Source organism: Agelaius tricolor, unplaced genomic scaffold, assembly GCF_023055355.1.
Source record: "Agelaius tricolor isolate 1412-34295 unplaced genomic scaffold, bAgeTri1.0.p SCAF_24, whole genome shotgun sequence".
Classification (NCBI taxonomy): domain Eukaryota; kingdom Metazoa; phylum Chordata; class Aves; order Passeriformes; family Icteridae; genus Agelaius; species Agelaius tricolor.
In genome coordinates, this window is record NW_027269284.1 from 10,241,735 (window position 1) to 10,266,628 (window position 24,894).

Consider the following 24,894-nt stretch of genomic DNA (forward strand, 5'->3'; position numbering starts at 1 on the left):
GAGCTCACAGAGTGGCTGTCGAGGTGCCTTGTCATGAGGTATAATTGAACAATATAATCAGTTTTAAATTAATACAACGCTAATTTAAGGAGACACAGGCTTTGGAAGTGCCTGAAGATTTTGTAGAGACAAATATTGATTATAAACACTCAGACTTGTGTAATTTCAGCTGCTATTTTGGGATTGAGCTTCTTCAGTATATGCAAAGGACCAAGAGCCTAAAATTGCTGACAGAGGCCTCACTGGTTACTTTGACTTTGTCACTGTTCAGAAAGTTCAGGAGTACACTGTAGTCCTGCCTAAAATCTGGAGAGGATTCTGTTGAGTACCCCTGGTGTGAGAGCAAGTAGGACATTAACAAGAACGTAGTATGTAACAGATGTGAAGTATTCAGGTCAATAGGCCACGGACCAGGGCTTTTGAAAAGCTGCATAATTCCAATGAGTAGGTCAAGGAACCAGGCCAGGGCAAGGAGTCTAATCTTGGATACCTGTGTATGTAAATTTGTGTTATTTATCTTGGTACCTGGTATAGGTGCTCTCTCTGCAAGGCAGGATTGTTCACACCCTCACCTGTCACCTGTAAAGGCAGCCCTTGAAATGCTCTTCCACTGCATGTGTATCTGGTGGTGGCTGAGGGTGGCAATGTGTGTTTACATGGGAGAACTCTGCTTCTGCACTGTGGTAAGGAGCAGGCTCAAGATCCTATGGCAGGTTCCCTACTGGGATCCCTTCTGCTCCCATTAATTTCAGGGAGAACATTAAACAGAATGAGAGCAAAACTTAGTCATTTTACCAAGGTTAGAAGAGGGCCAAGAAGATAGCAAGGCAATAAAAGAGAAAGGATGAGAATACATATTGCTTGGGTCAGGGGATGTGTTTTCTCCCCACAGCAGTCAGGGAAAGCTGCCTTACCTCCTGCAGGACTGTGATGCAGTGAGTCACCTTTGGCTAGAGCCTGGAGGATAAGGGAGAGCAATGGGTACCCCAGTGTGGGAACCCAGAACATCCCTCTGGCTGTCCAGGATGGCCAGGACCCCTGTCAGGGGGCTCAGGAGCCCTGGCACAGAGCCCAAAACACCTGTGGTTTTGATTATGACCCGTGGAGCAAATTACCAACCTTATATGAAGCCCAGCAAGCCACAACAGTTTAGGTAGAATAATAGTGAAGTTATCATGGGGTGGAAAAAAATTGATTTTGGGGTTTTTGATATGGTGGTTCAGGAGGCAAGATGGAGGGAACTGGGTGTGTCCAGCCTTTCTCCTTCTTCTTCTTGGCCTCCATCTTCTGCTGTGATGGTGGCACTTACAGATTGGTTTAGAGTAGAAGCTCACTGTCTAACATAGGTGATAGGTGTTGGAAAGTAATTGTAAACATTGTATACGTACTTTTTAGTATAAAGACATAACACCACCCTGGGGGCAGGCAGTGGGCCTGGAACTGCTCTGCTGGACAGACCTCGGCAGGGCAGGAGAAAGAGTTTTATAGATAAGATACAATAAACAACCTTGAGACCGAGAAATGAAGAGCCCTGACTCCTTCAAGTGCCGGGCTGGGAAAAGAGACTTTAAACTTTTCTCAGGGTCACTCTGGCCAGCTAGAGATCCCAACACCCCAGCCCTGGGCTCACAGAGAAATGTGAGGTGTCAGTCCTGTGCCATCACTGAGACAGCCAGCATGGCTTGGAGCAGGCCCAACATGTCCTCCTTGCTTTGTGTGGGCATAGGCACCTCTGCAGGAAGGTGGCTCCTGGGTGCAGCGGACATCTGGCACGTGGGGTGGGTTTGTGGGGAGAAAATTGAGCTTTGCTCTGAGGCAGGTGGGATGGGTGTGCTGGGCCCTGCTGGGAGCACTCAGAGGGGCTCAGGGCACAAGGCTGCAAGCCTTGGCCCCAGGCAAGACCCAGCCAAGCTTAGGTTTTAAAATAAGGACATACTGAGTGCTCTGAAATTGTAATGAGGAGTAGAGGGAGGGCTTACAGTTATTAAAGGCTATATGTGTTTTCTGAGAACATGATAAATAGGAAATGGGAAGAAAGGATGGGCTTACAGGCTGACAGAGTTCCACTGTTCAGGCTGGATTTGCTAAGCGTGGAAGTCAGCAAGGAGGGGCCAGTCCCTGCTTTGTGTTTCTCTTTGAGCTGCCTGGACTTAGCAGGAAGACATAATGCTAGGGATCATTTAAATGTTTTATCTTGCATGTATCCTGGGGTATTTTAGTCCTGTAATTGTAAATAAATGAATTCTGTGTGTGTGTGTGAGCAGTCATACCCTCTGCTTGAGGATGTATTTGCTCATTTTAGACTCATGAAGGAGTTACATCTTCATCAGAGAGATTTATTCATTTTATTCATTCATGTAGACAACATGAAAAACAGGAACATTTTCTTCTTCCCCCAGGAAGCACAGTTTTCATCACAGCCATTTTGAAATGCAGCATACACAGCTTAGGTAGCTTAGAATTTTTTTTTTTTTTTAGCTAGAAAAGTACAGTACTGGTCCTTGGACCAAACTGGGAGTCTTGCCAGTAGACTAAAAATTAGGACAAATATGCACACTAATATGAATTCGTGTGTACAGAAATTATAAACAGAAGAAATTTGTAAGTTGCATTCTGTAAGAATACAAAGCTGTGTAAATAACCAAATCTTTGAAATAAATAGCAACACTTATGGGGATTTGAATACAGGGGTTATTGACAACTGACACTCAACACTAGCATTTCTAAGGGATTTCTGAAATTTGAAACTGTTGTCTTTCTTGGTTTTTTATGGCTGCCAGCATAAATCCTTCCTTCTTTGGAAGGCAGAAGAAGAGGTGTGGTGAGCTGCCCATAAAACTGGTTTCAGGTTTTGTTTCCACTCCTTCCCAGTGTCTGCCATCAGCTAAGCTAAGCTAAGCACTTTGGAGTGTAAGGTCAAGAAAAAGCAAGTCTCTATGCTGATTCAGATACACATTTCCTACACCTTCTCAGCACTTTGGGGGAACCTAACCAGTAGTTTTATCTACCAAAAATCAGTTTAGATCAAGCTGAAATGTTTTTCTGAATAGCTAAAGAAATTTAAAAAGAAAACCACTGATTCATAGAACCTTACACAAGGTTTTTTAAACTTCACAAACTTTACATGCTTGCTTTAGCCACCATTGCTTGTCTGTGATTTGGCTACAAGCAATCCTCTTTGCAGTGGTGGCTGGGTTACTCCAGGGATGAACACAGGCTACCCACAGCATCCAGAAAATTCCCCCAGAGGAGAGGGCATCCAGGCTTCTAGTCCTAGCAGCTGTAATGCAGCTGTGAAACCATGCTTGATTTTTGGCAATCACTAGTGAAAAGCCTAGTCCAGACATACTCTATTACTTACTTTTCCTGAAGTTTTTGTTCAAATACAATTTAAGAATACACTTACATGGCAACACCTTTGAATTTTGTCTTGGAACAGGTGTGAACTCTTTTCAAGTCTACATGGCCTACAAAGATCTCTACCAAATGTCCGACAGCCAGGTATTGCTCTGAATGCTTTTCTTTGCTGTGATCTGTCCTCTCTTTCCTCACCTCCCAACATGTGAGGAGTTGCTGAGGTTGAATCCCAGAGAAACATTCTCACTGGCCTGATTGGCACTGGGAGGAATGTGCAGAGGTGGTTTACTCTCTGGAGGGTCAGTTGTGAGCTGTGCAGAACACCTGTATGTGTTTCTTCAAGTGTATGACATTCACCTTCTGTAGAGATCTTCTGGTGTCTCCCAACATTGCAGCCACTCAAGCTCTGCTCAGGATTTCACTCATTTTATTTTGCAGCAATTTTGAGGACTCTAGGTCAGAGAGAGAGAAAAAGATGAAGCACTCAAGGCAGTGGCAGTTCTTAGGCTTCAAGAGTTTTTTGGTTGTGTAAGCAGCTAAATGGAGTTGCTCTTTGGGGGAGGTGGCCTTTTCTCATTAGGGCTGGAGATAACAATGAGCTTGTTTGTCCAGAGCTCATTACAGATTCCAGACTCTTCAGCTTTCCCATCCATACATATCAGGCCACTGTAAATAGACAATGGCATCTGTTAGTAATAATAATGTTTGCTTATTCAGTTGATAAAATGTTTCTTTCTTACTTATTCCCAGAGCTACCGCTCTTGGTCTTTTAAATAACTGTTGTTACACCTCCAATACATGTGGTTTTAATTGGAATTTTGGACATAATAATTTATAACTATTCTCTGACAGTGCTTGTTAAATTCAACTCCCTATTGGAATTGCCGAGAGGAATACATCAAAAATGTTTAGTGTGTGGCTGGACTAATGGCTGTTACCTTGTTTAAATGTCCATGTTGCAAGCTGTATATTGCAGCCCATTCAATGCTGCCTGAAGTGCCCTAGTACAAAAGTAGACACTGAAGACCCTTTGTCCTCCATATTTAATCTGTGTTTGAAAACTGGGCTCCCAGTTACTGAAGTCTGGTTTAAAACAGGGACACATAAGCTGAATAGCTTTTGGAAAGGAAACTGTTTCAGTAGATGTGTGCTCAGAAATTACCAGTAAAAGCAAAAAGATCAACTACTGCCCTTCTTTAGGGATGGCTGTTGAATCTTAGAAAGCAATTAAAAAACCAAGCATGCTCTAGATAAAATATTGCAACTTTTAATACCTGAATTAAAGATGTTGCTGAAAGCTCAGCAATGATGGCTCCAAGAAGATGGTGCAAAATGTCTGCACTTCAGAAAAGAGATGTTCTAGCCATACTAAAAGTGCCTGTAGCACATGGCAATAATTCTATTTTACATTTGCTAAAACTACAGAACTACAGGGCTACTAAACTTAGATGCATGGGAGGGCATGGGGAGGTGCAGTGCAGGTGCTGGGGCAGACTCTGTGTCCCAGGGAAATCCAGCCCTGCTGTTAACCCTCTCTTGGTGCAGCTGGTGTGTACAGGGTGGGTAAGTCAGCACCAATCAGTGAAGCTCAGGTTCTGTGTAGAAAAGAGATCATTTGCTATTCACCAATATAATTACCAGCTTAGAAGGTACAAAACTGAGGTGAAGAGAGAGGTTTGAGTGTTAAGTAATGTGTTTTCCTTATTCAGCAGTGTTTCCTTCTTTGTACTACCTGCAGCTTTATGAAGCCTTTACCTTTCTAAAGAGTCTTGGGGCTGTTATCCTGGTCCATGCTGAAAATGGAGACTTGATAGCTCAGGTGAGTGAACCATCGTTTTTGCTTCCGTTTGTGAGATGATAGATATTAGAGAGGAGGAATTAAATAGGCCATTCAGAGAATGGGTAGGAAGAAGGGAACTCCCTGGAAAGAGCCTTAATTGAACCTGATGCCCTGCACACTGTTGGTATAAAGCCTGGGATGAGAGAAGGGAGGTCCTTTTGCATTAATTGGCAGAGCATCCTTGAGATAGGGCAATGATCCAGGCAGCTCCTTGCCTTGGAGGAGCAAATGAGGACTAGATAAGGAGGGCAGAAGGAAGCAAGATTTCTTCTGAATCCAGCAGATACAAGTGAAGCAGAATAATGTAAAGCCTTGTTCACAGATTTTGAGTACAAAAAGAGGATCTGAAAGTTTTATATTAAAGTCTTTTGCTGCAGCTATCAGCATAAGCAACACAGTGAGTTTGGAGCAGGTATTAAAGCTCACAGACCTATTTATTTTTGAGAATATTTTTATAAATCTCTGAAGTTTGAGAATAAGAACTACTGTGATCTTGTAGACATTTCAAAAATGTGTGTTTAAGTATAATCCATGCTCTTAGAAGATGCATCTCGGGACCAGGAAGCTGGGTTCAAGTTCAGAATGGTCCATTAGAGTGCCCTGCATGTCCAGTGCAGTCCTTGCAGTTCAGGTGCCCTGGGAGCTGCTGTCCTCCCACTGGACTGTACCATGGCTCTGATCAGTGCCACAGCACACTGAAACATGGAAAGAGGCAACCCAAGGACAGCAGTTGATAGTGAACCTTCCACTGGGCTTTCAGAGGTCTGGATCCCCTTCTGAAACAGAAGGGGCAGGTTTGGGTGGGTGTTGTTTTGATGCTGCATTGTGACAGATGAATCTTTGAAGGCTGTTGCAGAGATGTCTCACAGCCCTGATCTCTCCTACGTGCATCGAGCCCCTCTTAGGTCGGTGAGGCTCTGAGTGAGCCATCTGATTTATCTGCTGAGCTGCTTATCTGCTGGCTTATCTGCTAAGGACTGGGCTGCAGAGCTGACAAGGAAATTACAGCAGCTAAAGCTGTCTTTGAGATCTGCACAAGGCAACCCACCTTGTCTCACATCTAAGGGAGAATGTCAAGGGAATTGTTTGAGTTGTTTGGCAGTGTGTAAGAACTCTTGCCTTGGGTGTATTTTGTTTTTCCTTCTGGGGAAAAAGCATATCTCCATCTGCCTGGTTAGAATTTACCCCCTTTGAGATCTGCCTTTCACTTTAACTTTGACCAAAAGAAACCACTGGGATCAAAAGTTACTAGTGAGGAGTCAGCAGGCACATACAGTGTGGTTGTGTCCTTCCCCCACTGAAACTAGGTGACAACCCTCATTTGAATTAAAGAGAGGAAAAAGCTGATTTCTCATGGAGTTTAGCATGAATAAAAACTACTAAATACATGATTTATAGCTTTAATACAACATAAAATATCTAGTAGAATTAAAATGACTATTAATGAGCATGATTAAGTCAATATTACTGTAGGAATGGCAAAATAAAACAAATGGCATCTGTGGTGTTTTGATACATTGCCCATTAAAATCAAGGCGGACTCATGGTATTGCATATTTGATAGAAATCTATTTCAGATTTCTGTTTTTCTATTTCATTTTTCTCTGATCAGCCTTTATATATGGTCATCAAATATGAACAACCAGGACAGAAAAATTATTAGGAAAAGAGGAAGTAGTAAATAAATGTAAGTTATGTTACACATCAACATATTTGTTCACCATTGCCAAGTTTCATAAAATCAGTCTTTCTCTATGCTTTTATGTAGAAGAATTGTTTGGATAATGAAAAGAAAGCTGCCTGCACATAGGTTTTTTAGGACTGTCCTGTGAAAATACAAATTTGATCTTGTCAAACAAATATTCTAGTGAATTATCTATATGATAGTTAATTAGCACTATCAAGTCCTCTTACAGGGGGTAATTTATCATATGATCTGATTTTAGTACTTCCTTCGAGATGCAAATCTGTCCTACTTCATGTATCTATTCTGTGCCAACGTGCTATTTTTTTACATGGCTGTAACTTCATTTTATTGATGTATTTTAATTATCTGAAGTCTTTAACTGGCACTGTTCAGAGCCAGTGCATTAATGATACAGAACAGCTGTTTTTAATAATACCTATGAAACCTTATGTTTTTCTAACCAAAATGTTCTTACACAGTCAGATTAATGCATTCCTGTTAATGCCTCTTTAGCCTTGATTGATTGCAGTGAAGGCTAAAGTATATATGAATGTTAGCTTTTCCACTTTTACTGGAGTATGTTGGTAATGTGTGAGCTTTTCACCCTCAGGGACCTGGGATCAGATATTTATTAGTTGGCACATTCGAATATGTTCAGTAACTTCATCCTGGTCTCTAGGGGAAATTCTCTGTGTCACAGAGCCATTACATCTGAGCTGGGCTCATTAGAGCCCTGTGGGCAGGGCAAGGCAGGGCAGGCCAGGGCCAGACCTCAGATGAAAAGGGGTTGACCACCAGTTTCTGCAAAAAGGGAAATTTATTCCAATAACACTGCTTGGCCTTAAATTAAGTGAAGCTTTTCTATTTAATTTTTTTTTTTTCACTGCTATGAAGCTGGATAGCACAGATTATTTTTCTGAAAAGCCCCCATTGGTCCTGAGATGGGGTCTTTGATGAGGACACAGTGCCCTTGCAACTGGAGGGCACTATTCTGTTTCATAAAAGCATAATTTTAGTGATTCACTGTATAGGAAGAAAGCATTACAGAAAACTGAAAGTGTCAGCAGAGCTGAAGGTTTAAGAAAGTGCTTTGTGCATTGCAAGAATGCTCTCCTCAAGTTGCAGAGAGGAACTTGAGCAAGTAAATAGGGAATGGCAGGCTGGAAGAACTCATAATTACCATTTAGTGTATTGGTGGTTGAAGCCCATTCCCTGGGCTGGTGTTGTGGTGTCAAGTAGGACTTTCTGGGGGACAGAGGAGGCTTCTGATGGTGCAGGCCAATGGCTTGGGGCACAAATGTGCTCAATCACACAACAGAGAGCACTGCTGGCTGTGCTGGTGTGGCATGGGAGCAGTTCAGAGCCAGTGTTTGCAGTGTTCAGTGGGCTTTGCAGCTGTGTTTACACTGCCACTGAAAGGGGCCCTCAGACCATGTGTGGCTCATCTCCCTGAGGGTGCTGGGTGCACAGGTCTCATCCTGGAGCTGGGTCAGCGTTTATCTCTTACATTGCAGGAACAAAAGCGTATTCTGGAGATGGGAATCACTGGACCTGAGGGACATGCCCTGAGCAGGCCAGAAGAGGTAAGGCCAGATATCTGCTTCTCCCATTGCCTTTTCCAGTATTACTTAATGTCTGAAAAGTCCAGGTCCTTTCAACTTGTTTGTTTGCCTGAAAAGCCCTTTGGATGCTGCAGCCAGGTGCATTCCCTTACTCCAGGGATAAGTGTGTACACTCCTTGTACACTCAGGAATCTCAGGGCAGCTCCTGCTGCCCTGGGCATGGATATCCATGTACTTTTTTAAGTGTGACCTTTGTGTTTTGATTTGTGATGGCAAAAAAAATGGGCTTATCAGGCTAAAAACCAGCAGCGCAGCTTGAGGGTTAGTCCTCAGAGTAACTGCATTTGTTAAAATGCTTTGTGTGAAAACCTCCTATAAGATGCATGTGCACATCTATAGTGTGCATAGGCATACACCCACATATAGATCTAATTTCATGCTGGCAGATATATTGGTGTCAGAAATGCAGGCTGTAGAGATGCAAATACATGAGAATGGAAAGTTGCTGTGAGGCAGCTTGTTTTAAGCAACTCCCTTATAATAAAATCTGAGCTCTGTTGTGGATCATCTCAGGCATCTGGAAAGGGTTTATTTAATGCCAAGGAAAATGTGGAGACATGAGAATGCCCCCTAAAGTACACAGCTCAGACCCTTAATGGGATGTGGAGGGCGGTAGTGGGAAGTGACTGCTTTCCTAGAAGACCAAAGAGACGACGTCCCGAGGGTTTGAGGCTGAACTTGAAGAGATTGTTGTGGTTTGCAGATCTTTATTTAACTTCTCCCCAAGGCAAAAGGAATCAGCTTAATTGGTCACATTCTTCTATTGAACTGTTTATGTACTTTTTCATTTTGCTGTTCAACTTCTACTAAAATTATTCTAAAAGGATTGAATTGTTTCCTTTTAATGAGAACAAGGGCCTAAGGAAAATCTGCATTTGCAGTTTCCAGAAAGGAATTTTGCTCAGCTCTAGTGCTTCAGTGCAGAGGCTGTGCCTCCTTCCCTGCTCTCTAAAGGTGCATTTGGGTTTCCAGAGCAAATGTTTTTGATACAAGTCCTAGGACAAACTGAAGCAGTCTGATTTAAGGAAAAAGATTTTACAAAACTGTAAAGGATTAAGCCATGTAGTTTTGGAAGGTCTAAGAAGCTCAATTTTTCTAGAAAAACTTGCACAGAAATTTCTGTACCACTGAGTCACTATTTTCAGTTACAACAGGGTTTATTGTATTAAAATGCCAATACTGTGAGTCCATCTGGGAAGGATCTGGTATAAAACTGATGGTTGGGGAAAGGAGTCTCCAGAGCTGCTGGGAAACACTGCTCCTCCATCTGAAGATGCTTTCTTTGTGTGCCTACGTCCCAGCTGGCTCCCTGGGAGGAGGTTGCTTTTATGCTTGCTGACAGAGAGGACTTACTGGGCACTGCTTCAAAGGCTTCTGTGGATTATGGGCTAAATTCAGTCCATAGTGCTGAAGTTGCTGTTTGAGAATTCTTTACATTCACTGTCACCATTATGTAAAGATTAGGGAAAGCTGCCGGGGGAGCTTAGAGGTTGTCTCCTAGCAGGGGCAAAGTTTTCTTGCTTTGTTCCCCTTTCAGCTGCAGGGTAGGAGTCTTAAACAGGAAGGTGGGAGGAAGGTAAGGAGGGGCTGCATCAGCTGCTTGGACATGACCTTTCCTGGGGTGCAGGGAGCCAGGGAGCTGTGTTTGTACTGGGACAGCTGTACCCTGGTAGTGAGTACAGCCTGGCTGTGGTTACTGCTAGTGGCAAGTGTTTGGGGTTGGGTTAGCTCCCTCTTTCCTAGCACTGTCTCTCTATGGAAAAAGCAGAATCAACCCCTGAAGAGTTGTTGCTGAACAATTAGAAATATGGTGCAGTCCTCCAGCTGATTTTTTTTCTTCAGACTGCATTTGCAGTTAACTTTTCCCTCCTTGTTTTGCTCAGCTTGAAGCAGAAGCAGTTTTCCGTGCCATCACGATTGCCAGTCGAATAAACTGCCCAGTGTACATCACCAAGGTGATGAGCAAGAGTGCAGCTGATATCATTGCACAGGCCAGGAAGAGAGGTAAGTGACTTCCTTTGCTCCCCCAATCTTTTTTTTTTGTTGAATAGAAGCTCAGTGAAAAAACCTGTATGTCTTGACTCAAATGACAGTCTATAGGGAGAGGTTACCAAAGAATGGCAGCACCATTGCAGAGTAAATATTTGTGGCTGGGAAGGATGAGGGGAAATCTTTTTGTATTTTTAAGTTGAGATGCTCTTCCCACAAACTGCCCTCTTGATGACTGAATTGTAACTCTTCCCTATCCTGTTTTCCCTTTTACTTTTCCCTTAGACTGCTATATCTCTGTTGATGGGAAAGAGATATTTTATTCCTAATGGCACATCCTCCAGGCCAGTATTTCAGCTTTTCTGAGAGGTGGCTTGGGCAGTGACCCTGCTGTTAGAAATGCTTGGAGCTTGCTCCTGGCCTTGCTGCTGGAAGCTGACCCCCTCTGATGGGTGCTGCAGGTCAGCCCTGCTTGCTGAGGCCATGGTGGGATCCAGGTTCCAAAGCACCCAAAAGGGCCTTGTGAGCCTGAAGGCAGCTTCTGAAGCTGCATTTGCAAGTCAGGACTGTTCTGCTGGTTGGGACTACAAAGCTTGTGAGCAATATGGAAAAGCCAAAGAGCAAATTACTGTCTTGATGTTTGTATTCTTGGAGACTTGAAGTGTGGTGCAGGGGGACCATATGCTGCTGTCTGCTGGTGCTGTGCCCAACCTGGGAGTAGTAAAAAGGCATCTGCCTGCTGAAGTGATCCACCATCCAGTGCACTCCAAATTGGAGCAAGGTGCCTGTGATTAAAACAGTACAAATTAAAAGTGGGTCTGAACTGTCTCCTTCTGGATTAGAAAGAAAGATTTGTAAATAGGCTGATCAAAAGCATGTAGAGCTCAAAGAGACTCCTGATTAATTTTTTATCATACAGACAAAGCCAGGGCTGTTTAATTTCTTGGGAGTTGTGCTAGCCATGTAGCAATGTGTGAATTATACATGGCTGCATGCAGCAAGCAGTGTCTTGTGCTGAAGAGAGAGTGGGCTGTACTTAGTTCCTGTATATCCTTGCTTTCTCCAAGGTCCCCTTGTTTTTGGAGAGCCGATCACTGCCAGCTTGGGGACAGATGGGACACATTACTGGAGCAAAAACTGGGCCAAGGCTGCAGCTTTTGTGACCTCACCACCTCTGAGCCCTGACCCTACCACTCCAGACCACCTAAATTCACTCTTAGCATGGTAAGACTTCCTTTTTTTTTTAACAGGATGCTGGCGAGGCAAGTGCAAAAGACATATGGCATGAAGCATCTAGGGATCAGCCTGGTTTCCTTTAGACCAGTCTCATACATGAAACAGCAGAGAAAGGACATAGAAAACCTGGGATAGTTATATCCTTATGCTTAGGCTGCAGTCAAGTCAGCAGTCAGGGACACTCCAGTTGCTGGTTGGCTTAATAGAGAGGCAATTGCTGGCTATTCAGGAATTAATTATTTTTCTTTCTGCTTTTCAAGTGATTCCTAGCTGTACAACTAGATTGTCAGGACTTCAAACTGGCCTTCTCCCTAGTTTTCAGTTTTCTTTAGCTGAGTTGTTGCTGTATGATGGGATGGCATCCTCACTGTCCAGCATAAACAAAAGCCTGGTGGATACATCCCCATCTTTGAGACTGGACTCAATTTTAAGCCCTAGGCATATTTGACAAGCACAGCTCCAGAAATCAGGGCTGTTCCTGAATGCAGAGATACAAAGAACAAAGAAACATTTCTTGGGGTAATTTTTGTCAAAGCTGGTGCAGGGCTCTCAGCTGTGAGTTCTGAAAATTGGCTTGTCCTAAACTAACTTGTGTTAGTAGCAGAGATTGGTGGGTTTATCTCCTGCATATTGAAAAAGTCTGACTTGGTAGTTTGCCTTCATCTGGGAGGGACCAAAATCATACAAGTTTCCTTGTGTCCAGTTCTTGCAGGCTTATTTTAGCTTGCCTTGTGTCTTTATGGGCTCTGGGGTCCTCCAGCTGGAAGAAGACAAAGATAAGTGGTACATGTAGAGCAGGAATGTCAGGAGAGAGAGGCCAGAGTGAATTACAAAGGAGACTGTGAGGGATTTGGGTGGAGACTGAAGGCCATCTCTTGACAGGATAGGGATGTGAGCTGACTGCCTTCAGGTAGGTAGGTGAAAGGAATGTGGACAGCAGAGGAAGAAGTGTCTTATATAGAGAAGAGGATAGCAGCAATGCCTTGCCAGAAACCCAGACTGTGAAACCCATCTCTGAAAGTATTTCCTGCCTGTAGCCAACTGTGGGTCTTTAGCTTAAGCCAAAGACCATCTGCTCTGAAATGATATAGAAATCCACAGCTGCAGCCCCACCAGGACAGACTGCTAGGGCTGGAGGGAGGAACTCAACTTACCATTCATATCCTCATTTACCTTCATGTGGTGGCACCCAGCTCAGCTCTGGCCTCCCCTTTCTGGGGTTTCCAATGCCCTAGACAGAGCAGAGAAATCTGAACCTTGAAAGTGACCATCTTCAGAGCTGCCTGGGAGCTGGGTGGGCACACTCATGTGACAGGAAGATGCCATCAGTCAGTGCCATGTCTCCCCTTGCACATGATGGGTCAGGCTGTGCAGCCCAGAGCCCACCCAGCCTTTAACACAACTGCTCTAAAGATGCTGCAGTTGAGCTCTGAGTAATGTGTGGCTCTGGTAAGAATTCACAGCAGTTCTCTTCTGACAGTCTGATGGCAAAAAATGTTTTTTCCATAACTGAGTGTTTTGTTCCAAAGAAAGACTCAGAAAAAAATGACTTTCTTGGTCTGATTCATCACTATCAGCACTGTAAAGGGTGAAGTTCACTGTGTGAGGGTAAGGCTCTTAGCCAGCACATGTAAATGTGTATCAAAATGTTTGACTCCTTACTCTGTTAGAGTGGCTATATATGCTTTCTAGAAGAGAGTCCCAAAATAATAGTATGTGGGTCAAAGCAGATTAGCAAGAACATTTTTAGAATTGGAATCCAAATAATGACTTTTTAAAACTAATATCAGAAAGACAAACCGAGGACTAACAGAAGTTTTCATTATTCTCCAAGCATGCAGAAATAGCTTTTTTTTTTTTTCTGGTGGCTTAAAGTCCTAGATCTTAAATGACAGCAGCTTAGCCTGCTTTCAGTTTTAATACTTCAAATCCATACTGTGAAACTAAAAAGAACTGTATATTGTATCAGTCTGCTCTGCATTCATGGGGAATTTTATGCAAGTATGATGGTAAAACAGTATTTCTTGTTTCTATTGCACTGTTGGATACCAATATTTTACATTCATTAAAAAATCCCTACAACATCCTTCCTTTGCAAGCATGCAGCATACTGCTTGTGCTCTTCTCCACAGAAAGCTGAATGGTTTGATTTGTTGATTTTCCACTGAAAAGCTGAATGTGTAAAACCCCATCATGTCTCATGGGATTTGCAGATTGAATTTGCCTCATGAGATTAGGTCCTTGTGTCATCTGTGGGCCATGCACTTGAGTTAGCTTTGATCTTGCATGGTGTGCTGCTGCATTACTGCAGCTGGGATGTGCCACCTCTTGTGAACCAGAGATGTGAGATCTTGATGCTACACAGATGATGCAACTTGCCATGAAAACCTTGTTTAAGGGGAAAAATTTGATGACCTGGCATTTATTTCATGATGATCCCTTCCTGTCTCTCAGTTTTTCAGTTGATGTAATGCTTAGCCCCCATTTGACAGTAGAGTGTGTCCAGACAGTAGCAGTGCCCATGGATTAACCAGGGATGGAAGGATCTCAAGTGACACACTTCAGTTTTGGAAGTCTTTTATTGATTTGACTGGGGACTGCAGTTCATATCAATAATGTTATTAAATGTCAGAGAGGAGGGAGTATGGAATTAAGAAAGCAAGCCCTTGTTATCTTTCAGGTGTAGGAATTTGAAGTGTGGTTTTAGAAGCACAGCATGACCTCAGGGAACTTGGCAGTGTCACAGGCCTGGCTGTGGCAGTCAGGTTTTCATTGCTATATCAGTGTGTGGAAATGAGAGATGCCACAGGAAGCTTTGCTGATTAGAGAAGCATCAAAAAGGAAGAAATGCCATTGCAACCTTCTGACTTTATTGTTGTGTTAAAATAAATGGATGTTTAACTGATGAAATTGGCTTAATCCTATGGAGTAACACCAGGCAGTCCATTAACAATCAGGAGCAGCTAAAGCACAGCAGCCTTTTCTGTACTGAATTCATGGATTTAGCTTCTGCTAAAAACTGGATGGATGGCTTGTGAGTGTGGTGAAGAACCAGAAAAGAGGCCAAGGACTTCTCTCTGTCAGCAATCATTAGGGTTGGCAGTCTAGAAAATGGCATTAGAATTACTCATGTGTGATGCTTTTTTCTTCTGTACTTGACTATTTGTTAGCTTGTTGGATCTAGATTTGTGGACCAGAATCATTCAGTTGTTTCAGAGCTGGAATTTACATTATCAGTTAAAGAAAAAGATGACAGGCTCTTGGGGACTTATAGAGTGATGGAAGGGAAATCATAGTGAGTTCTAATGTGCCTGCCTCCTGTAAATTTAATCAAGAGCTAAAAATATCATGTTTCCTGTGGATATTGGAGAACCTTCTTCTTTGACTTTCTATTTTTGCAAGATTCTGCATATTGATTATGTTCTTCCTCCTTATTTCCAGGAGCAGCTGTGATCCAGTTCTGCTCTCTGCCAAAAAAAAAAAATTCTCTAGGCTGAAAAACCCAATCTCTTAAATAAAAGCATTATAAATGGTAGCTCTTCCTGCATTTTTCTCCATGCCTTTTTCTGTGTAAGACTCTTAAGTTAGATAAATCCAGAGCATGTGTTTGACTTGCACTATGCCTTTTGTTGTTTAATTAGAAAACTACCTGATAAAAATATTTTTATTTTCTTGATTCTGTTTTGGAAGGTCAGATGAGAAGTATTCATGTAAGTTTTGCAAGAAAAATACATGTGTAGGAGAGAAATGCAGGAGAACACGTTTGGAGCTCATGAATTTGCACTGTGAAATTTGCCATCATTTTTTAATGTGGTTGTGAATTAATTTATCTTGAGAGTGCCAGACATTTCATACAAGCTTCTGATCATTTCCTTAATCCTGGAGTAATCCTTTGTCCTGGTTAGTGGGCTTTTGCCTGATCTCTGTTGATAAGCAGCCTGGAGCTGGAGGGGGCTGTAATCCAGGAGTCCAGGGTGCTCCTGGGGGAAAGTGGAGATGTCCAGTGCCATTGTTGCTCTCAGTGATGTGTAGCCAGCACAGAAATGTCTGGCATGATTTACAGCCTGTGCCTCTGGTGGCTTGGAAGGCTTGAAAGGTCCATTCACAGCCTGTCTGAGACCAAGGTCACCTTGGTGATGCCTGGTCTAAACCTTCTGTGTGTTAACTCCACAGTGGGGACCTGCAGGTGACGGGAAGTGGACATTGCCCCTATAGCACTGCCCAGAAAGCCATTGGAAAGGACAACTTCACTATGATTCCTGAAGGGGTCAATGGAATTGAGGAAAGGATGACTGTTGTCTGGGACAAGGCTGTAGTAAGTAATAACTTACTTTTATAGACTAAAAGGAAATTGAGTGTTGGCTGAATAATGAAAGCCAAGAGACTCTTGGCCATTGCTTAAGTGACTTTCTGCTATATTTCTGAGAATTCCCTGAGAGAATGCTACTGTGAGGTGAATTGCTTATTTCAAAAACCTCTTCCAGTTTTTTAAACTCAGGGCTGTGTTTCACTTCTGACACTGCAATAGTATTGGGTTTCATTAGACCTGAGGCTTCCCAGACTCCATTGCTCTTATTTTCCCTTAGTGTCAGAGTGGATGCTTCTGAGAGAAGTGGTATCTGCAGCAATTTAATGGTTTTGAAGTGAACCTCATATAAACGTGATGAATGAATTGTTTGAATTTGGGAAGTGTCTCATCGTTTTTGAAAAATTACAAATGGATGGCAGCTGAGCCTGAGGCTAAATGATGAAATGCTTTGAAGGAGAGCATTGCACCTAATTCATCCTGGCATACTTTGCAGTGGAGTGCCGGTACAAGTCAGGAATTTTTTGATGGTTTCATGGATTCTAATGTATAATGATATTCTCCCTCTACTGTCTGTCTCCACGTGCACACCCTGCATTCACACACACTCACTGCATTGTGCTCAAATGCACATTGCAGACTGCAGTGCTGTGATGAGCACTTCTCCCAGCCTCTATTTCATAAACACCTTTTTCAGGGACAGCTATTGAGATTCCAAGCACAGAAGCAGCTTCAGATACCTGCCATGTAGGAGCAAAGTAGGGAAGCAAGCAAAGCACAGCCAGCAGCTGCTATTTTCTTTTGTGGCTCCCTCAGTGGGAAGGAACTGCAGGAAGGGCTGCAACATGGGATTTATAGGTGGCAGCATTAATCCTGCACCACTGAGTAGCTTATACTTTACAAACCTTATATTTTACCAGGCAGGAAATAAGTGTTTATCTAATATTAAAAGGCTTGGCTCTGTTGTTCTTCCTTAGAACATTGTTCTTGCTCATTGCCAGGGAAGACCCTAAAATACTCTACTGAGAAATCAAAATGCTGTACAGTTGCAATTACCATCACTGACTGTATGCCAAGTTCTATTGGTAATGACATTTCTCCAGGCAAAGACTTTATAATTGGTTGTATTACTTAGATGTATAGATCTGATAATAATGGTAATAGAATGGACTTAATTTGCAAGAAGTGTTCCCAAAGTGTTGGAATCTTGATCTTTTGCTAGATCTCGTAATAGTCATATGAGTTTCTCTGATTTAAAATTGCTTAAATATTTAAATGGAAATTACTAGGACTAGCAATAAAACTATTAGGCCTCAGTATGTAGGGAAAGGGATCCCAGATAGCTGAGCACCTTGGTGGTATTCTGTGCACTAAGGTTTCACTGGCTGTCCTTTGCAATGCCTGGAGTAACACACTCATTTATTTGAAACTTCCAGTTAAAGAGCTGTACAGAAAGTCCTGTGTGATACAATCTCTGTTTCATGCAACATCACCACATCTATAAAGGGATGCCTTCCAATATCTCCCCAACCTTTCAGTACTCTGAATAGTAAATCCTTATTTCATAACCACGCTTTGCTCAAATCACATTGTTTTTTAGGCCACAGGCAAGATGGATGAGAGCCAGTTTGTAGCTGTCACCAGCACCAATGCTGCCAAAATCTTTAATCTGTATCCAAGGAAAGGCCGGATTGCTGTAGGATCCGATGCTGATGTTGTGATTTGGGACCCTGATAAGGTGAAGACTATAACAGCCAAAAGCCATAAATCGGTAAGGAGGAAATGAAAACCAGCAAGAAAAAGGAAATGTCACTGTTGTTTTTCAGCTGTTGACCTAAATCATGTGAACACCAATAGCACAGAATACACAGGAGTGGGGTAACTGCCTACTCCTGTTCTGAAATGGGTAAACGTTTCAGGACATGAGAGTATTGAAGTCCTGTGTTGGAAGCATTGTGATCAGGAAGGATTTCTTTTCTCTCTGCATACACCCTTGCACTATTTATTTTTTGCATGCTTGTGGCAGACCTATAAACAGGTGTGAATCAGCAGCTCTACAGCTGAGGTTAAAAGGCTGTGAGAATAAACTTAAAACCAGCTTAATTTTTTTTTCTTACCTAAAAAGCACCTGAAATTATAAATGGCACGATTAAATTAACAGTATTCTAAACTATGACAGATGATTAAATGTTTTGTTAATACAGCTCTAATCAACTTCATGGATGGAATTTTCTGTTTAATGCCAGAATTTTGCTACATGTTTCTTTGCCCTCAGTGCAGAGAACCAGTGACTGACAGTTGCTTTCATTTTGACTCTGATAAGTTTTGTGTTGTGTATCCCAAAGTTGTTTATCTTACTGCTTAGTGGTTTGGCCTGTTGTATTGGAGAATTCTTCCAAAAGTTTTACTGAATATCCAGTATTGTATTTTTATATTAAAAGACCAAATAATTTATAAACCTTTAAAAAGTAAATTTGGGTGATTCAGTTTCTGTTTCTCTGTCTTGGGATCTCTCTGTATTTTCAAGGAAGTAATAACCACCTGCCCTGTCATTCCCATTTAGATTCAGACCTTCCTGGACTTTTCTGGGCTTTTTCAGACAGAAATATGTGTGCTGGCCTCTTTGAAATTTGCTGACACAGTAACAGCAGATGCACAGTGGGACCTCATCCTCTGGTTATCCAGCACCTGAGTCACAACTTTCCTTCTTATTAGGGTTATCATTATTCTAAATGCTCTGGTTAGATACTGCAAATTTTCAAAAACAATAAAAATCCTGGATGGAAAATGAAAAACTGGAAGGAAATGTCTTGTCCAGGAAAGTCTGATCAGAAAGATCCTTTAAAATAATTTCATATCAAAAATAAATTAATTGCTTTTCCTTCATAAAAAACAACTTTATACACTTTTAATGGCAGTTGTCTAAAACTATGACTACAAATGTACATATTCTAAGTTATTAATGGAAAGAGGTCTTGGCAGTGAATATGTTGGTTGATCCCCAGGCCATTGAGTACAACATCTTTGAAGGAATGGAGTGCCATGGTGCCCCACTCGTGGTCATAAGCCAAGGGAAGATTGTGTTTGAAGATGGAAATCTGCACGTCAATAAGGGAATGGGCCGCTTCATCCCTCGCAAACCTTTCCCTGAGTACCTGTACCAGCGCATCAAAATCAGGAATAAGGTAATGTCAGATCCTATTGAGCCCTCTTGGAAGCACAGTAGCATCTGCTTTTAACATTGTTGTGCTATTATGAGTCCATATCAGATGGACTGTGGATGACTTGCTCAAAACTGGTTGCACTTGTGATCTTACCTAACTTAGTATTAACACTGTGAGTTTCAGCAGGTAGAACATATAATTGCCAGCTGACATAATTGCTTTATGTCCAGCAATGCCTTATTCCACCTCTTTGAAGAGAGGTGGAATAGTGATAGAATTACTTTCAGTTCAAAATTCAGGAAAAGAAAAAGATTTTTGTGAGGGAGGGTTAGGCAGAGTAAAAAGAGAATTTTAAATTGCATACTGAACTGCTACACTGCAGAGAAGAAAAGTATGTCAGCCAGAGAGTCTCATTATATTGGGCATTTCTGAACTATTGTTAGTGCATTTGCTGAGCTGTGTATTAGCAGCATTAATGGCTCAGAAAACTTTTCTCTTTTGTTTAATAAAAAGCTTGGGAAATGACCAAGATTTCACCTCTGTGTCACCTCTGGTTTTGAATTATATCAGTGCTTATCTGTTGAATACCAATTGGCTGGACACCAGTTTGGAGCTTGGAAATTGCTTCTTGTCACTGAGCAGGAAAGTCACTGTGTGAGCACAGGTAATGAGAAAAATTGACTGAATCTCATATTTTTTTTCAGCCAAGCATATACCATAGGCTGTGATACTGGCTGCTGAAATTAAGACTACAAGCAGGTTGATAGCTTTTTTCTTTCATCATTTATTGTACAAATTATATCAAGCTGCAGAAGAAGGGCCTGCGTTTCTTAGAAGAAAAGGCATTGTAAAAAGCAAGTGCACCCGCAAAAATTCTGCAAAATACCAATCAGTGCTGCATTTTTTTTTACTTTATCCATGTAGATGATACAGGCCTTTTTTGCACACTCACTGCTTAAGGCTTCAGTGCCTGGGAGTGTGACATAACTTAGTGACAAAACCATCAAAATAGTGAAACCAGCACTTTAGAAACAAGTATCACAGATTAGTGTCTTGTAGCAGGAGTTTGAACAAAATTACCTGGGCTAAGTAACCTGTGTCTTGCAAGTGGGCCTAGATTTTGGGAGACCTTTGATCCTTGGGCAAGGTCTGCAGACAGACAAAGGGACTGATATTTTTGCTCCTGCAGCTCCCTCTGCTGCCTGCCAAGAGGGAGAGCAGATTCATGCCCAAATTTCTTTTCCCACTATCAAATTTTATTCACTGGAAGTATTCAGAAAAACCCATAGATGGTTTTATCAGCTGCTGTATGAACATGTCCATGTACAACAGAGGAATATATAAAAACTTGTCAAGCAAGGGATTGCAAAACTGAACTGGCACAGGTTGGCAGTATAAACTTATCCCTGGAGCAGGGATAGCAGTATAAATTCATGCCTTTGTGGGTCCCTGGAAATGGATTAATTGCTGTGATTGGCAGCTACTCTCTTCTGGGCATTAGTTTTGGCTCAGCCTGGAGGACAGTGGCTCTTCTGAGCCTGATGTCCCTGTCATCAAAAGCAAGGAGAATGCACTGATTGCTTTGAGAGCTGGATCAAACCCCTGTGAATAGTGTCTTTCTATACAGTATTTTAATTTCACTTTTAACCTGTTGGGGGAAATTCTCTGAAACTATAATCTTGTAAGACACAGATTTCTGATGTCTTTGATGATCTTTGCATTCTGAATTCAATGGCTTCAGGCTCTTTCTGAAAACTGGAACTGTTCTTATTAAAATATTATTTCCTAGATTCCTATGATTTTAAGGCCAGTGAAGTTTTTCTGATTGTCATTTCTAATAGTCCTTGTAAGAAACATACAGGGAAAAAATCTAGAGACCTCAAACTGAAATCAGAGCTCAAATGACAGATACTTTTTTGACAAATATTGTAAGATAGATCCCCTGCCACAATCCAGTGTATTCAACTTTTCTAGTTGATGATGGGAAGCAGAAACGTTTGAAATTTAATTTAAAAATTGCCACTCCTTTTCAATGAGTTCTAATAAAGAGAATCAGACCTATGAAGGGGAGGAGCAGAGGAAATACAGGTAGGAGAGAAGTTGCTGCAGTTGGTATAGTGGGTATCAGCTGTTCTACAACCCCAGTGTGACTTGGCAGCTGAATGGAGAGAGAAGAGGTGACTGAGACTGATCTGATGTAAAATAAACACCTCACACCTGTTCTTTTGAATCCCACTTCTCCCTTTTGATTGTGAAGGAAGCCTGATAAGGAACTCCTGTCATTTTTTCTATATATATAAATGGAGGCAGCAAGCTTTAAAATTTCCTTTATATATAAAGCAGACTGCACTTTGCTTTATAAATAAAGTATAGATGCATTGTTAATTCAGCCAGTGCAGAATATAGCTCTTTGCTCACTGCTCTTTTCCTACAGGGTCATAAGGCAGCATTATCTGAGCATTCAGTGCCTGGATTTTCACTCTTCTCTTGTTTTAGGTGGGAGGACTGCAAGGAGTCTCCAGAGGAATGTATGATGGACCTGTGTATGAAATCCCAGCTACGCCAAAATATGCAACTCCTGCGCCCTCAACTAAATCCTCCCCTGCCAAAAACCAGCCCCCACCAATCAGAAACCTCCATCAATCCAATTTCAGCTTATCAGGTAAGTCAGCCTGACTAATGAGAAACCTTTTAAAGCTGTAAGTATGGACTACTGGTGATGAATTTCAATTATAATTACTTCTTTAGTCAAATATAAAAGAACTGTATATAGTCATGTACATGCATATATTTACATATATATAAGTATATACATGTTTTTACTCATTCATTGCCTAGCAGTATTTTACATATTGCCAAATATTCAAAATGTTTTCAATCTGAAATTTTCTCTGTGTCAATCTTTCACTATTATTTACCTGGCCCATTGCAATTAGCTGAATTCTCTGGTTGATGTGACTGAAGCCCCTTGGTGGTGTGCACAGCTGATAGGACTTGGGTCTGGTGCAACCTGTGAGTCTCAGACATCTCACATCTAGCAACTGCTAGACATGGAAACTTCAGCTGTCCTTGTCAGTGGTCATAAACCATGTGCAGAAGTTGTTCATAAGCAGACTGGAGCATTTCTTATCCTCTGCTCTTGGTGCCCAGAACATTTTCCATGGTACATAGGAAACAGACTGGAAAATCATCCTTTGAGGTTGCTGGAAATAATTCTTGTTGTCTGAAGGCAATTACAAGTGTGTCAAATCCTTATTCTTCAAAAGTCTACAGCCCCAGTGGTGAATAATACATTCATATGATGTTGTGAAAGTCACTGGATTTTTCCCTTGTGGGAGCTGATGGTGGAGTTTTCCTACTTTACAGATCCCCTCTTCAGAAACTAAATGAAACTTGTGTAAGAAAGTCCTAGGAGAGCAAATATTTTCAAAACCCTTCTAATGAGGTGAAGTATATTTTTGCCCATACACTTGGGGCCATGGTGAGCATATACAGATATATATGAAGCTATACAAAACAAAAAAAGTGCTTAGGGAGTTCACATCATAGTAATAATCAATAATTGGGATTTTCATAAGCATCTGAAGCTGTGGTTTCACAGAGCACTGCTGGATCTGTGTACTACCAAGGCATCTAGAGGTACAAATTTGTCTGGATGATGTGAACATAAAATTAAGCAGAAGTAGAGACGAAGGTGACATTTTAAATGATCCCACACATTTGTTACATTGCCTTTAGGAAATTGAGTGTGATCAGGCGATATTTAGCCTGTCAGAAAGCTTGTTGTCCACTTAAGCTTAACCTTTCAGCATTTAAAATGCAGTGTGAAGTTTACATCAGCTCGGTGCTCATTTCCTCATGGATTTATGATTGCTAACATCAGATTTACTGAACTGTTGTCCCATATACTCAGTAGGGACATATGTTCTAAGTCAGTGAGGCAGATTTGAAAAGTCCTTTCAAGTCAGTGGAAAATAATTATCCATGTAAGTTGAGCATTAACCTGATCCTAAGCATATAATCTCACACTTCTCATTGAAGACAGAAATGTTCCTTGGAGATCTGTTCAGCACTTCAGTCAGGCTCAAGAGAAACTAGCTGATGGTGGTGTGAGGGAAGCATAGCCAGGTAGAACCTCACTACTGATGTTTTAATCCCTTTCATAGCTTTATTTCCTCATTTTCTGTTGTTGCAGGAGCTCAGATTGATGACAACAACCCACGTCGTACTGGCCACCGCATCGTGGCACCTCCTGGTGGGCGCTCCAATATTACCAGTCTTGGCTGAGAAATGATGATGGACAGAAACACAAGGATGAAGGATCATGGGAATAATGTCCATTCCCTTCAGTATCTGTGTTATCGAGCCCACAGTTTTATTTGGTACTAACAGAAATAAAAAACAAAATGTCTTTTTTTTCTTTTTTTTTTTTTTCTTTTTTTTTTCTTTTTGTATAGAAAGAGGTGATAATAGTGTGGTGTGTTTGCTTGGAACTACTTGCCTCACAATTGTGCTTTCATGCCATAGTCACCTTAAAGCATGGTGCTTCCATTGCCCCTTTAGTGACTACAGGTTTTAGCTTTGTCTCGTAACTGAATGATGGTTCCTTTGCACCCTTTCGCTGTATTAGAGTAGTTAATGCATGTTACTGAGTTATTTATGCAAGTTGCATTCTGTGAGTGAGTCCTTTTAGAACACGTTGCCAACAACTGACTAGACACAATGCCAAGATTAATGTCTGTATTTGAGAAACACCACCAAAAACACTAATGAAGGAAGAAAATGGCCATCTGGAAAGTAAGCAGTAGAGTAGTATAGGCAGCTTCTGTTTAATCTTTAATTTATTATAAACCCAAGAAGCACTTCTCTCAAGACACAGAAACTCACTGGGACACGTAATGACAAATGGTCTTTGTAGCACCTGTCTGTTCCCACTCGGTACATTCCAAGTCTGTGTCCTTCTTGTTTCCATTTTAGACAGAGCCATTAGTTTTACATACCAATGCCATTGCCACCCCTGCAGGGATTTCTCCACCTGGGCAGTAGTGCTCTCCTTCTGCATGAGATTTTTGGTACTTACAGATAATCCAAGTTGCTGTCGGATTTTTAAAGTTTTTTGTACAAATTTTTTCCTTTGTAATCACACGCATTTTTACTTACTCTACCGTATCAAGATCTACTAGTCGTGGTTCAATTTCTGAATTCAAAGCTTGTGAAATAAAGGAAATTAATTGATGGGTAAGCCTCTTGCTCTGTGCTGTGACTCAATGACTGAAAATTTGGAATGGAGGAACTCAAGAGAAATTGTCTTTCAGGTTGACATCATTCAATAGAAGGAACCACCTTAGATCACAAGTGTTGAGAAGCGTATAGGTCTGCATATGCATACTATAGCATCATACAGTATGTCTTATTAAACAGTGCTCACAGTAAAAATGTATTTACTAAAAATTGTGCTTACTATTGGCTAAAATGTACTTAGTAATGGTTGGATTCATTCTTAAGAGTTCTTTTCCAGCCCAACAACTCTGTGATTCTATGACATTGCAGCTGCCTCAGTTTTGCCCAAATGAGACACGAATTAACTTTCTGCCAAAGACCTTAGATCTACATCTTATTTGCCTAAAAAAGGGGTAATTCACTGCTATCATCTTCATCTGTAGTACAGAACCAGTACCCAGTGCTGCACTTTG

General features: G+C 41.6%; 1 protein-coding gene across 2 annotated transcripts in view; it reads left to right on the forward strand.

The window, feature by feature from the left end:
* Window positions 1-24,443, forward strand: part of CRMP1 (collapsin response mediator protein 1) — a 50,342-nt gene extending 25,899 nt beyond the window's left edge. For both annotated transcript variants that reach the window (XM_071447168.1, XM_071447169.1), the window contains exons 5-14: window positions 3,440-3,501; window positions 5,096-5,176; window positions 8,399-8,467; window positions 10,390-10,510; window positions 11,563-11,719; window positions 15,905-16,046; window positions 17,638-17,808; window positions 19,043-19,222; window positions 21,698-21,863; window positions 23,397-24,443. In XM_071447168.1, coding sequence (XP_071303269.1) covers window positions 3,440-3,501; window positions 5,096-5,176; window positions 8,399-8,467; window positions 10,390-10,510; window positions 11,563-11,719; window positions 15,905-16,046; window positions 17,638-17,808; window positions 19,043-19,222; window positions 21,698-21,863; window positions 23,397-23,488 — 1,241 coding nt within the window. In that variant the 3' untranslated portion in view covers window positions 23,489-24,443. The remainder of the gene's footprint in view (window positions 1-3,439; window positions 3,502-5,095; window positions 5,177-8,398; window positions 8,468-10,389; window positions 10,511-11,562; window positions 11,720-15,904; window positions 16,047-17,637; window positions 17,809-19,042; window positions 19,223-21,697; window positions 21,864-23,396) is intronic.
* Window positions 24,444-24,894: the final 451 nt, after the last annotated feature.